Source organism: Terrapene carolina, unplaced genomic scaffold (genome assembly GCF_002925995.2).
Source record: "Terrapene carolina triunguis isolate 2854851 unplaced genomic scaffold, T_m_triunguis-2.0 Scaffold62, whole genome shotgun sequence".
NCBI classification, from domain to species: Eukaryota; Metazoa; Chordata; order Testudines; family Emydidae; genus Terrapene; species Terrapene triunguis.
The window spans coordinates 58,689,661-58,706,294 of NW_020664413.1; the positions used below are offsets into that span (position 1 = coordinate 58,689,661).

General features: G+C 38.1%; 1 protein-coding gene across 1 annotated transcript in view; it reads left to right on the forward strand.

Moving 5' to 3' along the window:
* PARD3B (par-3 family cell polarity regulator beta) overlaps window positions 1-16,634 on the forward strand; it is a 589,898-nt gene that overhangs the window by 283,545 nt on the left and 289,719 nt on the right. Inside the window, exons 6-7 of the mRNA XM_024206395.2 lie at window positions 10,348-10,434; window positions 14,750-14,875. Of these exons, the coding sequence (XP_024062163.1) occupies window positions 10,348-10,434; window positions 14,750-14,875 (213 nt within the window). The remainder of the gene's footprint in view (window positions 1-10,347; window positions 10,435-14,749; window positions 14,876-16,634) is intronic.

The following is a 16,634-nucleotide window of genomic DNA, read 5'->3' on the forward strand; positions in this document are numbered from 1 at the left end:
CTTTCTCCTTCTTTCTCTGTTGTTGTCATTTCACTTTGTGTCTGGCTTTCTCTTCTTTTAAAGAACAGTGGAGAAGGCCATGGTCTTCAACCCATCTGTCTGATTTGTTTTGTTTGTTTAGCCTCCCTCTTTGGGGCCCTGGTCATCATCTGGATGGTATGGCAATTTCCAGTTTCTTTTTAAATCCTTTCTGACATCAGTCTGTTTGTAGAATGGTAACGTTGTTGTGAAGAGGTATCAAAGTTTTTTTTTTTTTCCAGCTTGCTATGCACCTGCCAGGTCTCCAAGCTATATGCTTGTTGATTAGCGTTCATCAGACATGTATTGAACCTAGTCAGCTTGGTTGCCAATGTTTTTTATAAAATTTAGTGAAAGGCTGCTATAGCCTGTTTCACCTGATGTAATTATTATGCATCGCCAAATCTGTGCATTCATTTGTTTCTTTCATGTCTCTTGATCCTATTAATTTGTAATTGGGATTAATCAAGCCCTGCTCACGATATACTCATGATTATTGTTGTCCTTATCTTATGCTTGTACCCAGTGTGTTTTTGATAATGTCACTTCTTCCCTGATTCATATTGTTGTTGTTATTTGACAACATGTTGTTTATCAAGATAACCAAGACCTTGCCTCTACTCAGGATTCTTCATAATTGTGTGTATCTCCAGCTATCAATCACTTGTCTTTTTGTATTATTGAGGTGCCTCCCAAGTAAATTAGATTTACAAGGTGAGGTCTCTAGTTCATGAAGTCTTCTGCACTTCTCTCTCACCCTAGTACAGAAGGCTATATTGTTTGTTTGCATTTAATCTCTGTATCCTGCACCTCATTCTGGTTGTGGTGTGAAGACTTTCACACAAATAGCAGGGTTTTATAGCATGCCCATAAACTGATCAAACTCTGAACTAGTCTGACTTTGTCTGGAAGCTCATTTCACAGCCATTGAATGAGAATAGTTGATCTCCAGATCTTATATGATTCATCTTGAGTTTTGTAAACTCTCTGGCGGTTCATGGCTGGAGATATGCCATAGGAGATGTAATTGGGTCTTGATCCATTGAGGACTTTGAACATTGAAATCAAAGCTTGAACAGGCCGGGGAAGCACATTAGGAGCCAATGGAGGGGCCAGAACAAAGCGATGATATGTTTTGTAGCAAACTCTGTCTGTGTTGCTTCTACCTGCAGTCACAGATACAGTGAGCTACCATATTCAGTCTGGGACTGATGAATTCAAGGATAATGGTGGCCAAATTTGAAAGTGGGGAATAGGAAATGGATCCTAATGAATCCTAATCAGATAAAAAGCTGCACTAAATTAATCTTCTGGCAGAAAATACCTTGTTCATGCATATCACAATTTTAAACTTGTTTAAATGCGAGAGATTTGATGTATTTAAAAACAATACTTTTCCCCTCCCCAAAACATTAAAGTGAGGTGTCTGAAACTCTTCTCCCCATAGTTTGGAAATATGTACTGGGGTAATTTCTTGCATTTTAGAGGATTTAAAGTAAATTCAAGACAAAGATTTCATCCTGAAAAAACAAAGGTGCCCTGCGATTTCTGTGGAATTTAGCCAGCAGTGGGTTATAATCTATTAAAAACTCGGAGCAAAATTTCAGTTCTTAAATTTGAAGGGCTTTGCTTTGTTGTCATGCATGCTTTCCCTTAGTAAAGAAGGGGAAGACTACCTTAAAAAAATTGACAGTCTTTGCTCTCTAAACAACTGACTTCTAAAGAAAATAGTGAGATGAGTACTGAAGAGAAACTATCCACCTTACTAATACCTCAATTTGACTGCCTGAAAATACTAAAAATATTAGCAATATTTGTAATAATAACAGTTCTTGCCAGAAATTAGCAAAATAGTTTTGTCTTTTATTAAGTTTCAAATTAAATCCTTTTGCTATGCTATTTCTGGAACAATTATTTTCCTGTATATGCAAGTATTATTTCTTTTTATATTTTGCTGTCTTCTCTTTTTTTCTCTTTAATTGTCTAAATGTATCTCATGCTTTTCTTGAGGCCTTTCTAAATGTTTAAGACTTTAAATTGTTACTGTCAGATGAGAATGATGTATCTTGAAATAACATGTTCAAAACAAACTCCACAAACAGTTGCCAAAACCACCAGAACCCAAACCTTGTTGAATACTGTTCACCATATTCACAAACTGTTGTTGTTTTTTTCCAACTGTGGCAAAATTGTTTCAGTGATTTTGAGTCATGCAAATGTAAAAATAAATAAATTGAAAATCTTTATGCATATGTTATGATTGAAATTTTATGACTTTATAATTCAGTCAGGTGAAGTTAAAAGCTTCAGACAACTTGTTTTATACTCTTCATTGAGGTAGGAAAAACTATTCCATTTGAAGAAAAACAGTTCATTTACTGAAAGCTCTGAACATTTATATGTGGCGTCTCACGAAAATAGAAATGGAAGGTGCTAAGCACTTTCAGGAGGTGCTAAGAACCTCATAGAATGAGGCCTTATCTGCCTAGACTGTCCAAGCACTTTCCCTGTAAAGGTGCTTTGATACCTTGTGGACCTTACTTATCCTGTAGGGTTCTGAGACTCTTTTGAGAACTGAAGGTATTCAACACCTTGCAGGCGGAGAACCTGTGTTCTATCACTGACCCTCCCTAGGTTTTCTGTTTGTTTGGGTGGCAGGGAGGTGTTTGGTTTTTTTAACATACAGTATGAAGGCTGGAGTTTGTTACAATCCACTGTAGGTCCATTTTTTGCAATTTTTGAAGGTGTCATTTTTATTTTGGATCTGCTACCAGGATGAAGATATTCAGGGGAAGAAGGGGGTGTTTTGTTTGTATAGCAGGTGGGGGAAATAATGGTCAAAGGGGAAGGAACAAATTGCATTGTTCAGTAATAAATGCTCCAATAAACATGTATAAAATAAAAGAAACACTTATTAAAATCAAATCCATATTTTTCTACTTAGCATGCAGATCACAATTTTATGGACTGTTATACAAGAACAATAATACATTTGTGCAGAAGAAATATGGTATTTCTCCTCACTACCATTCCCCTTTCCTGACTGGATCTACTTGAGTGAAGGGGTTTACAGCTAGCAGAAGGATCTCTGGACTCTACAGTAGTTCAGTAGGAATTTATCGCCAGCCCTGAAATTCCACCCCTTGGCACACCATGTGGAAACAGAAGTGTTGTTTTTGCAGATCTCATTTTAAAAAGTTTTTCCATAGTAAAAATAACCTTGTTAACAAAAAATAAACCTAATCTATTTGAAAGTAGCTATTTAGTTTATTAACATTGGATTACTTGTAATTCAGAGAATATTTCATGCATGGATAATTCATTAAGTGTTTAATTACACTTGTTCCCTCTTGCCTTCCATTTCTTTTCAGCAGAGGCGAGGGTCACAGTTCCTTGACCCACTTGATTTAAACGCTGCAAATATATAAATAAAGCATATCTGTAGCACCTTCCTTCTCCTCCTCTCTTCACTTTGCTTATGTTCTTCTTTGTCTTGCTGTATCATGACAGCCTGGAAAGCAGAGGTGGAGCATATTGTTAAAACCTGGTGCCTGCAAGCTGTATGATTTGTTTCTGCATTTTTAGGCAGTTGATCTAATGTGAATTAAGCAAAAAACCAGGTTTTTAGTGGACAGATTCTTGATTTTGATGCTCAGTATTTTGAGTCTCTCCTAGATAAATACATTTAAGTTACATACATGAGGTGGGGAAGGTGAGGCTTCTTTTTAAAACTGATTTTGGAGGTTTCTTAAATTTTCACATTTAATATATTTATTTTTCCTTTTTTTTTTTGGTGGCAATTCATTTGTAGGGTAGGGAGAACCTGTGGTCGTCCTCCTCTCTCTGACTGCAACTCCCACACCATCCTCTGAATGTTCAGCTGCCTTCTTCATCTCATGACCGTGTATTCTCCACTACCTTTTACTGTTGTTAAGATCTTTCCCTTTACCTTCCACAGCACTCATCCCACCTAGCATCGCCATCCACAGACTCTCCTTTTAGGTCCTACGACATTTTGGTTTGATTCTGACCATCTCTGGTTTTTAAAAAAAATCAATTTGTCTTCTGACTGAGTCTGTTGGAATCACTACTAGAAGCAGATGCATCCTGGGGGCAGTTTACTCTCTGACCCAGTGAGTGTCCGCTGGCAGCTTTTAAAAATTCCAGGTTTGGTGTAGAAATTGAATTAGCATATGCAAATACATTAGTATAATATGTAAATAAAATATTGGGTCAGAACCATGTACATTCCCTATATGGATAAAAATATTCATGCTTCCTCTGAAATTCCCATTAGTAATTGGGCACAGAGCATTTTTTTGCCCCTGAAAAAGCACAACCCTGTGCTTGCCAAACAAACAGCACAGCCTGTGTTTGGGGGTGCTTTACCTTGTGGATGTTTTCCCTTATGGAATGCTCACAGCCGTTGATATGGCTGGATATGCTTGTGTAATACAAACAAGGGATGAAAAGCACAGTTCAGTAAGTACATTTAACCTCCCTGTATTTGGGAGTAAACATTTCCTTTGCTTCTCATTTATCTATGGTCACTGTAAACTCCACATGGTGTGCTCAGGGTTGCAACTGTGCATTCCTACTTGTTCTGGAGAATTCAATTCTAGAGGCAGCAATTTCATAATCTTCATTTTTTTTCCTCTTACAAATTTCCATGGAATTTATAGTTATCAGCCCAAGAAATGCTGCCTCACCAGGTTCAGCCTGTGCTAAGGATTATTTGGCATACAGCCTGGACAAGGCTGTAACAGTACTGGAGCTAAAGGAATAAGTAAATAGCATGTTGGGTATTTGACCTTTACCTTATTTATTCAGTTTGTTGCTGCTTGTTGGGTTACACACAATCTCACATACAGTTGAATGAGATGATTTTTCTCCTGTCCTCAGTCTGGAGGGAGGCTTCTTTCAGTGGAGATTGGGGATACTTCCCCATCATGTCCTGAGGCCAACAGCCCAATATGGGTCCAATCCAGGGAATTCCATCAAGGCACGGGTCCTCACGTTAACTTTATGAAAGTCAAAAAGAACAGGCTTCATTAGTTGTCTCTGAACAAATCCCATACAGCAGTCCAGATCCGTTGTCTGTGTTTTTCTGAAAAGTTTGTGTAGAATACCTTAGCTTAAGAACTCATCAGATTAATTTTCCCATTTTAAATTTCACAAAACATTAATTCCTAATATAGTATTTTGGGGCGGTTGATGGGGGGAAGATTCAGGTATCTGGCTACAAAGGCACTGTAGGTACACAGCAACTCTGAAGATCAGGCTATGCACTTAGGGCACCTAAGATTAGGCCTTAACTTTGAAAATTTTGCCCTTGGTGTTTCAAATGAACTATTGAGCATGCATGCTACTACATTTTTTTTTTTTTTAAAACCATACTCATCAGCATTTTTAACAGTGTGCTTGGAAGCCCATCCTGACCAATGTGATGGACTGTAAAGGATCTGGCAGAGATCAATAAACACTGAGCAATGAAGAATTTAAATAGTAAATGATAATAGCACCTTTGGTCCATGGTATGCCAGACTGTGGTCTCAGCTACCACAGTATGGTATCATCAGGCAGATATTCTCTTTTTAATATAGACCACTGTAGTAGATTTAGCACAATAGACTTGGAGACACACAAGCACATACTTAAATTATCCTAAATATGCTAGTGAGGGGCGAACCTTGAAAGGCTGGCAAGTTTGATTCAAATAAAAGTGCTTGTTAAATTCTCATAAGATGCAAAATAATCTGTACTTTTTTTGTGTAGAAATTATGTTGAAAGTCTGATAAGGACAGTCATAGGCCTAACTGGTGCTATGGAAGATATACCTATCTCCTAGAACTGGAAGGGACCCTGAAAGGTCATCAAGTCCAGCCATCTGCCTTCACTAGCAAGACCAAGTACTGATTTTGCCCCAGACCCCTAAGTAGCCCCCTCAAGGATTGAACTCACAACCTTGGGTTTAGCAGGCCAATGCTCAAACCACTGAGCTATCCCTCCCCCCCGGTGCTATGGAACCTAGAAAGGCAGCATGCAGACGCACATTCCATGCATCATTCCATGCACCAAAGTTCCCCTTTGTTGCTGTTCTGACTTACTGGGCCAGACCTGCTCTTTCAATTACAAATGTATTAAAATGCTCAAGATATGTAGGATGGGTTTAAAACATGGTTAAGGCAAAACAATCAAACATCACAAACATTTTGTGAGGGTGTGTTCCCCCTGGCTCCACTGAGATGGTAGTGCTTGCTTACCCGTTTTCCGAGCCTTCACCCTTCTGTGTACGCTGGGTGGAACAGAGTCTATAAAGACCCTCTCCTGTGGATCCACTCCTGGGTTCTTGTTTTGTGGGGAAACTTTTTTCCTCTCTGAATTTTTAAACTTCAGCTGTCAAGAATTTATAAGGCCTGTGAGCACATTGTCAGCAGAGCTTGTAATTGCTGTGAGCACCACAGTCTACTAGATGTAGCTGTGCCTGTGGAATTCATTAATTTCTGAGGCCTGAAATTTGGGGCTCATTCATGTGATCATAAGCTCAGAAATTTTGCTGAAATAGCTTTTGAGCTACTGCTCTCTACCTTCCCTCCGGTTATTCACCAAGTGATATGACATAATCTGCAGGGGCAGAGACGCATCTATTGCATCTTTTTTTCCCTCCTCAGTATCACCTTGTATACTGCTTGTTGACAAAATTGTGATCCCTTTTCAATCAAGGGCCTGGATGTGAAGGCTGTAAGCACCCGTCTTTAAAGTACCCAAATATCCCTTCTATCCACCGTGGGCTGACTGGACGTGTGGAAGAGTACACTGTTGTAATTCATATACTCTAAGACAGTGGTTTTCAAGCTTTTTTTCTGGGAACCCTGTTGAAGAAAATTGTTGATGCCCGTGACCCAATAGAGCTGGGGATGGGGGGTTTGGGGTATGGAAGGGGCTCAGGGAAGGGGCAGAAGGTTGGGGGGTGAGGGCTGCGGGGTCGGACCGGGAATGAGGGGTTCAGGATGTGGGAGAGGGCTCTGGGCTGGGAGTTAGGAGGCAGTAGGGGCTCTAGGCAGGTGGTGTAGGCTCTGGGGTGGGGTCGGGGATGAGGGGTTTGGGGTGCAGGAGGGGTTCTGGGTTTGGGGTAGGGGCTCAGGGCTGGGACAGGGGATTGGGGCGTGGAGTAGGGGGTGCACACTTACCTCCGTCGGCTCACGGTCAGCGGCGCAGCCGGGGTGCAGAGGCAGGCTTCCCGCCTGTCCTGGCACCATGGACCGCGCTGCGCCCCGGAAGCGGCCAGCAACGGCAACCTAGGCAGAGATGTGCAAGCGGTTTCACGCAACTTTCATCCGCAGGCACCGCCCCCGCCCCCAACTCCCATTGGTCGGTGCTTGGGGCGGGGGCAGTGGGGGGAGCCCCATGGCCCCCCGTCTAGAAGCCGGACCTGCTGCTGGCCGCTTCCGGGGCACAGAGCGGTGTCAGAACAGGTAGGCACTAGCCTGCCTTAGCTGGGCAGCACCGCTGACGGGACTTTTAACGTCCTGGTCAGCAGTGCTGACCAGAGCAAGGCAACTCAATGCCTTACATGCCGCGACCCAGTACTGCGACCCATACCGCGACCCACCGTTTGAAAAACACTGCTCTAAGGGACAGACTAAAGTGACAGCTAGCTACTCCAGACTGTGGGTACAGGGTGCACACGTATATAGGGAAGATGTTGAAAGTTTAATTGCAAATGTCTTGAGTGTCTGCTCTTCAGGATTTTTAAACCTATAAAGAACTATTTTCTGTTCTTGCACTGTGGCATTTTCATAGGTCTAACGAAAAGCAGAATTTGGTCCTAATAGTCTATTAATGTTGTTCTAAAGAGCAATATCTTCTCCTCTTTAACTTTCTCTTAACCAAACTGTTTATCTGGGAGTAAAAATTCATTTAGATAAGGACTAGTGATCATTTTTTGGTTTAAAAAAAGTTTAAAGTATTTTTTCCTAGTGCATATATGAAATGTGCTCTTCCTGTTTTAGGCCTCAATATTGCAAATACTCTGCCCATGTGTAACTGTTAAGCACATGCTTAAGTGTTTGTGGAATGAGGACATTAATATATAAGTTGTCCATCTCCTGTTTTAAAAACCTTGTATTTCTGTTCATTTGTTTTTATGTTCGACTTAAAAATAAACGTGTATGTTTTCATTGGCTTTGAGCCTAAGTTTTTAACGGTAAATATATTAATTTAAGGTGACAGACCCTATCTGTCATGATTATCCTTACAATATTCCTCTATAATACACAGAAAGAATAGGAAGACAACTCCTAGCCCATAGAACTTAAACAAAATAGGAGTTACTTGGAGAAAGCTGTAATTCTTGCTAATTTTCCCTCTACAAATCAAACCCCAAATTCACTTCTTGTGATTGTCTTTTTTGGGTCTGTAGGAGTCAGCAGTTTAATTTCTTGCTATTCTTTGGTTCTGAACAGGTCTACAATATCAGAAAAGTAGTCGTCTTCTTTTTGGTGATTCCACTTCTATCTGAAAGCAGGAATTGCAGGAAAGACTGAAAAAAATTAACCAAACTTTTTCTCACACACAAGATTTTTATCGGAATTTTTGACAGTAGTTCTGATCAGACCTTAATTTTTCTGAACAATTTCATCAGTTAAATTTAGTCTATTAATTACCTAGAAATTCTACATGAATTTATACTAATACTTTGACAATCCATCCCTCCCCTTCTAAATCTTGAAGGTGAAGTAAAGAAAAAGAAGGAAAATATGTAGCAAAATAAAGCAGAGATTTTGAAAGTCTATTGCTTGTGACTGCTATAGGAATAAAATTCCACACAAGATAAAGTATTTCATAGAAGACATTTATTTTGGGATTGATTTCTTTAAGTGCTCTCCATTCCATTTTTAGAGAGTATGCATTTTTTAGAACAGAATATATTTTAGCAGTAGCTGTGTTGAAAAACAAAGTTGCAAAAATCATGTGACAAGGCTACTTTAATTAGCTTTTCATTTCCACATTATCTTTAGCAAACCAGCCTAATTTCTAAATCAAGTTGCTTCCAAGTCATCATTATGCAATTGAATAAAGAATCTTAACCTGGAAATTTACTTCATTAAGGGAAAAGAAATGCCTAAATCTGTCAACACACACTTGCAATCAGTGTCCTCTTCCTGGTCAAAGAAAGTGGATGACTCACTCCTGGCAATATGTGGAGTGGCCCTCTTGGTTTAGCTTCACACTTTCTCTAAACAGTGGATTAACATCCATTGGTTAATGTAACTTCTTGTAGTCTGATTAAATTTGGATCTGTTTAAGATTGAAGAAACATCCAGCAGACTTTTGTTAGATGGTGAGCCTTCCCTTCTGCTCTTTTCAACACTGGTTTTGGAGGTTCCAACACTCTAGATGGCATAAGGAAATGGAAATCAGACTGGCAAAGAGAGTGGGAAATTTTTTCTACCTGATTATTTTTCTTGAGATTTTATGTCAATCCAAATGCCTTCTTTTTTCATATTAGCAACTGCTGATGTATAGTTTACATTTTAATGCCTATGGAGAAGCCATGTGTTTCAAGATATTGTGTAAGCGAGTTTCATGTGACCCTCATTGAGCCAACAAGCAGCAAAAAAATATTAGCGTCATCTCCAGCAGCTAGCAGGAAGGTACTATATCTCACATCTGAACCATCATAGAGGATCTCAAAAATTTTCAGGAAGGAAATATTTCCCATTTAAGTGGGCCAAATTGTGTCTTCAGAGGTGCTCATTCTAAGTCAGTAGGGTTGCATGCATGTAATTGAGGGCATAGTGTATGGACCACTTTGTTGTAATTACATGTTGACTGCTTTTCATATTGGTTTGATATCCTTAAAATATGGTATGCATATTTAGGGATTGTCTGCATAGGGAAATTGACCGAAATAGCTATTTCAGTCAAGCTATTTTGCAGTAGTTCCCTATGTGGCTATTCTGTTCTGGAATAAGTCACTTTATTCTGGAACAACAATTATTCTGCAATAAAACAACTTTTATTCCAGAATAGAGTGCTCACACGGGGAGCTATAGCTCATTCTGCAATAGCTGCTCCAGTCAATTTCCCCATGTAGACAACTAATGAAATGTCTTCCTTTCTCATTCAAAATATATAAATTCTCATCCACAAAATCAAAGAGATGTCAGCCATTTCCAGTTGCAACATCTCTTATGTACATTATTGAGTTCTGCACTTAAATTCCTTTGACTGCCTTTCTTGTCTGTCTTAATGTGTTTTTTTATAGATATTTCTCATGTATTCCTTAGTACAGCTTCATGTGTGTTTTTGCTCCCTCTTTCTTAGTGATATGACAAGAACAGTAGAGATTTCTGGGGAAGGTGGCCCTCTGGGGATCCATGTAGTACCCTTCTTTTCATCTCTAAGTGGAAGGTAAGATGTTTTCCATATTTTAGAGAAGCATGTTAATGAAAAAGGTGTCAGCTATGTTTATTTCTCTTAAAATATCTCTACTGTGAAAACATGAGGGGGAGCTAAAACTGTTTTTTAACAGCGGATAACCAAGCCCAATATACTGTATTCCTTCACTGACATCTATTTTGTTCTGTGTGTATATTCGGAGAACAAAACTCATTTCTGTTATATGTTCAGAATGTTTGTACTTTCAAGGATCTCTGAAATTTTTTTCTGAATGAAAATATGGTAACATGGTCTTTAGTTAAGATTATTGTACTTCTTGAAAGGTGGTTTTTATCCAGTTGGATTTTTCTCCCCGACCCCTTATTGCTAAATAGCAGAGCAGACATAGAAAAGTCAAAATGACTTGCTTGTCAGTTCTTCCTTCATTTTTTTTTTCAAGTCACCTTTCGAATTAGGTTCTTTAGCATTTACAAAAAGTGTACTATACCATGGACTTTTCTTTGGCATGGTAAGATTATTTTAATTGTAAATTATTAAATATAGTTTATTGAGATCACAAAAGACTACCATAGTGGAAAGTTCATATTGATGTACTGTAGTTGAGTATATGTCAGCATTTTCATTATAACTCCCTATTTTCCAAGTTATGTAACTCGAATGTAAAAATTTTCTCTAGACTGAAATTTGACATATGAGGTTTCTGCCAAAGAGCTAATTTGTAGGGCTGTCAGTATGAGAGCCCTGTGACAGGGATGGAAAATTGCTAGTGTCATAAATGGCATCACTTTATAGTAAAATGTCTGCTTCTAGTATTAGGCCAATTATAATTACAAACTTTAAAAAAGGTCACAGTCTAATCAGGAAAAGAAATGTTTCTTAATTTATCGATTTTCAGAATGTTAAAGTGAGGAGAAAAAAGTGGTATTTGTTTCTTTTCAGGTAGTATATTGTTTGTGAATATTTTCTCAGCAGGATCTGAGACTTTAGAGGGACTCATTCAACTGGGGTATTTTAGTTGCTAAATCAAAAAGCAGGTTGACCATCTGCTGCTTGAAAAAAATGTCATCACCTTACTTCAGGAGGAAGGATTGGAAGTCAGGAGTTCTGAGTTCTATCATTGGCTCTGTCACAGACTTCCTGTTTTACCTTGGGCAAGCCGTTCTGTTTCCCCATCTCTAAAACATAGGCAATACTTCCTTATGTTATAGGGGCATAGGGAGGCTTAATTTGCTAATTCTTCTTTGAGATCCTCAGGTGGAAGGCACCATAAAATTGCAAAATATCAGTAATTTAATATTATTGCAATATTTGTGATGCTGAATTCTAACTGCTTAGGGTTCATCTTTAAAAGAATTCACTGAATAACCAGCAGAGCTCCTTGGCCAACTTTCTGTGCATGTTAATATTCTTGTTTACAAATGCTGTGGAGCATGGCTTACAGCAAGCTATTTTTTGACAGACAGGCTGAGTGTTTACCCAGTTGTCTTGAGAAATTCTAATGACACTTGGCAGAATTGTACTGGTGTCTTTTGTAAAATACCAGAATGGTTTAACCACTTGTTCCTGTTATTTAATCAAACAGGGACTAGTGCAGACATTTCATAATTCATCAAAACACAAGAAAGAACAGAAGCGTTTTCCATTTCTGTTGATAACAGGGCAGGTTTTATCAAGCATGTTGGCCATCCACCTTGACTGGTATTTTTGTTGTAACGGTTTGTAGAAAACTGGTATTTTCTAATAAGAATAGTATTGATATTACACTAATAACAGGTATTCATCTTCAGTGAATAACATTTAGGAATAACGTTTCATTGTAATCCTGTTCTGTTTGTTTTTTTTCAGAATGAGTTTAAGCAAAATGCTTGGCACTTAGGCTTTCGTATACAAATGAGCAACAATAACTAGTTGAAATAATTTCTTTCATTTTCTTTGCACTTTAGACTTACCATAAAAGAAAGGAAATTAAATTTAAAAATCACATTAAGGTAATGTTAAAGTTGAGACTTCAAACAATAAAAGTAATGAAGTAATGAGGTTAGGCTGTCACAGCATATTTAACTCAACCCATGTGTCCAGATAATGCAGCACATATGGGGAATATCAGGCCAGTCAGTGATCTTATAGTTCTATGTGGCTGTTGAGTCTGGGCACAGTGGGATTAGTTAAGATCACAGCAACAGACTTAATTTTCAATGTCTTTAATTTCCTTATTTTTACTAGATTGAATCTTAATGTAATTATTTGAAATTAAATTGTAATATTTAACTCCTTGGTTGCAGCTAATTGGCTGTTTCTATTGGTATTCATGGAAATTGTCAAATTTTGCCTGCCCCAAAATAAAAAGCTTTCTTTATTACACTACAATGTTATTAGGGGTTTTTCTACATGACAAATTTATTACAATGCAAAGTTCCAATCTAGTAATGCTCCTTAGTGGAAAACGCACACTTTAATAATAATAAAAAAAAAAAAAGAGGTTTGTAGATAAACAAAACTCATATCTTTTTGCCGTTCTGTTACTTAGTAGATTTAAATACATATCAGATGAATAGTACTGGTGTAAAGGAACTGTGAAGTTGAAAATTACATATTAGTGCTTTACTGAGTGAAACCAATGAAAAGGGCCTCTAAGGCTATGTCTATACTATAATGTAAGCCTAGGGTTAATAGATCTCAAATCAATAGATCCTGGGTTAGAGAACCCAGGTCTTGAGCATCTACATTGATTGTCAACCGTAGATTCGGAATTTTCTAACCCAGGCCTGACTCGGGGCTCCGATGTCCATGCTGCAGTATGCAGACTCAGATCCAACCAACCATATCCCAGACTTCCTAGCGCCCTCCTGAAATGTGGCCGCTCTAGCCCTTGGTTTGTGGTGCAGCGTGGAAAAACTTGACTGTCCACCAAACTTGATTGTCCAAAGGAAAAGAGAGTTGTTTCATAGGATTGTGGGATCCTTTTAGGGATCTCCCAGTACACAAGTCTACTAAGACTGCATATATACTGCAGAGCAATAGGGCTTGGACCCAGGGTCTGACTTGACTCAGGTTTGGACCCACCACCCCTGTGGGGTCCTATGACCCTGGGTCCAGGCCCTGGATTAGCAAGATTTTGTGTGTAGATGGAGGACAAAGGTAGGCTTGAGCCTGAGTTCGAACCCTGAGTTTACATTGCAGTGTAGACATATCCTAAATGTCATCTATGTTATGGCATGTGTATGTTAATGCATAAAAATGGGATTATAAGGGGTCTGTGTATACACAGTCTTCAATTACATGGAATGTCTCGGTGACACCCCAGGTTTTTAATCCAGTCTCAAGCAAGTACAGTTTTTTTACCTGAAATCATTCCCATTTGCAGATTTAGTGCTTAGCATAGGGCTTAGCATGCTATGAGAAGGACATCATCCTTTCTAAGGCAGAAGTCTGACTCTTCTTTATGTCATTTACTTTGCACTTCTACAACATTTTCTGTTTGAGCTTCTGAAAGCACTTTACAAATATTAATGTAGTAAACTTCACAATACCCCTGTGAGGTAGGAAATTAATATTGATCTCATTTGTCATGGAAATGAGGAAACTGTGGGTCAGTGGGGATTTAATTGACTTGCGAAACGATGTATAGGAAGTCCATAGGAATACAACCCAGATCTCCTTGCGAGGGCTTTTCAAAATGTTAATAACTGCCCCTCCACCTGGATCACTGTGGTTTGCAGCGGTTCAAGAAACCCTAGGCCTCAATACAGGCAAGATTAGCCTAATTTCTCGGTTTCTTTGGACTTGACTAGAAAGAGATTGTTCCTTGTGCACGTCATCCTTTCCTCAGCAGAAATGGGCTTCTAATTCCTTGTAGCAATGCCTCTGTATTTTGATCTAGTATAATTAGAACCACTGTTTTGCACTTAACTTTAACCTTTTCCTTGTAATTGATTCCATCTTATTTGTTAACATGTATCTATCCTGCATAAATTCTATCTTAACATTTTGTCTGGAAGGATGGGGCTGGTTTCCCCCTCCCTTTCTCCAACTCCTGATTAATGCGGTTAACACTTTCTGAAGTGTTAGGAAGGGTTACCAACAGTGTCAGCAGACTAAAATTTTACTGGCTGGTTTCATATTCTTTTTGGAGTCCTGGTTCATTAATGGAAAATAAATTTTGGAAATCTCTCCTTTAGACTAAAGACTTAATATGGTGTGATTAGTAGACCACAAGAAGAACTTTGTTCCTTCCTCAGTAGAGACCAATATCTGTTTGTAATTATTATAAATGTTTTGTATACAAATCTAATACAGAATAATCATCAGCTTTATTATTGCTTTTCAGGATTCTAGGACTCTTTATTCGTGGTATTGAGGAGAACAGCAGGTCTAGGCGTGATGGTCTTTTCCATGAAAATGAGTGTATTGTGAAAATTAACAATGTGGACCTCGTAGATAAAACCTTTGCACAGTGAGTGCTACTTAATTACTTAATTGATTCTGTTAACCACCAGAATTTTATATAATGCTGTACTTATTGAGGTGATTAATGTAGCATGTTGCAAGTAAAATACCATAAAATATGTATATAACTAAAGCATCATAATTCTCTTTCATGAAACTTCCAAATGCAGTAATATATAGTTCCCATCATAGACTCAAATTATAGAAATTATAATATTGGAAAAACCTTCACCTGCCAGTGAAGCAGAACTTCCTACAATGTATTCTAAATTGTTTTGTCCACTCCAGTTTTAAAGAATTCAAACAATGGAACACTACTTCCGATGAGATACTATTCAGTGTTAGGAAATTTTTCCTTACATAAGTGTTTTTGTATTTCATTACTCCTTATTGCATGCCTTTGGAACATCCTAAATAAATCCTCTCCCTCCTTTGTGTTTACACTTCAGAAAGGTATTGGCTTTACATTATCACCTACTAGTAATTGTTTAGCCAAACAATACTGTGCAGATTTAGTTTGCATAACTTTGAAATATAAGTCAGTCCCTTCACCCCCACTTACTTTTTTTACTCGTCTTTTATTTCCTTCCATTTTTTTGAGAAATTTCTAGTATTAAGGTATACAAAACTGAACATACAGTATTTTTGGGGGTGCCCACAACTTCTGAGAATGTGGTGTTTCTGTAAATAATTAAGAAGAAAGAGAGAATCTCTTGCGCTACAACTCTTTTCAGGTGTCTAATGGTTAAAGATTAATGATTTCCAACACAAAGTGTAAAGCAGTTGAACTAAGTTGCAAGGCTAACTTTAGGTTAAAAGCATAGAGTAATAAGTTTTGTAGTTTTGACTTAAAATCTGTTGACATTATTGTTCATCCCTAATTGGTTTATGTAACAGAGAATACTTTGGATAATCTGTGCATTCAAGAAGACTTTTTTTTTTTTTTTTTTTTTGCTGGAATGAATAGCCTCTTAAATTTCACAGTCACAAATATTTGCTTAAAATTAAATAGTAATTTATTTTTATTTTTAATCCTTATATTAAAAGACACGAGTGATATTCATCAGACAACAAAATCTGTTGAGGGCTCAGGGGAGTTGATGCTTAACATTTTAAACCATAAGCCAAATGCTCAATGCAAAATTTCAGTGTTACATATGAATATGTGCAGATCTACAGTAGTTTGATTAAAAACAGTGCTGATCTTATGCTTTAGTGGCTAAGGTTTTTGTGGGTTCCCTCCCCCCTTTTTCCCTAGTTGTACATGTTCAAAATATCTGATTATAAGCCTATTCCATTGTACATTTTCGTTTGGTGATTGATAAGTGTCAGAACCTAACCAATCTTTTCCCCCCTGCAGTGGAAAATAGTTTCCACATCATAACAGAGACCACTAGGGAGTTCCATGACCATGCATCCCTTGCTCCCACCTGCCAAATGTTCACAGATGATGCTAGGAAAACCTGGTGACTTCAGCTTCAAATCAGCAAAGTGTATGCTTAAGTAAAATCGTTATTCAACGTGTTTAAGCACATGCTTCGCTAGAAGTATCTACTCAGGTGCTACTGTAGTTAACAGAAATTGGGCATGTGCTTAATTTTAAAGGACCTTCTTAAGTGCTTTGCTGAATAGCTATGGACTGCTAAATCAAGGCATTTGTCCCATAAAACTGAAATGCTGAAAAAAGCTTTAATGCTACATTTGAGTGCCTTCTGCATTTCTAGTCCATGCCAGAAAAGTGAAATTTTGAGAAAAGAGAAATTTAG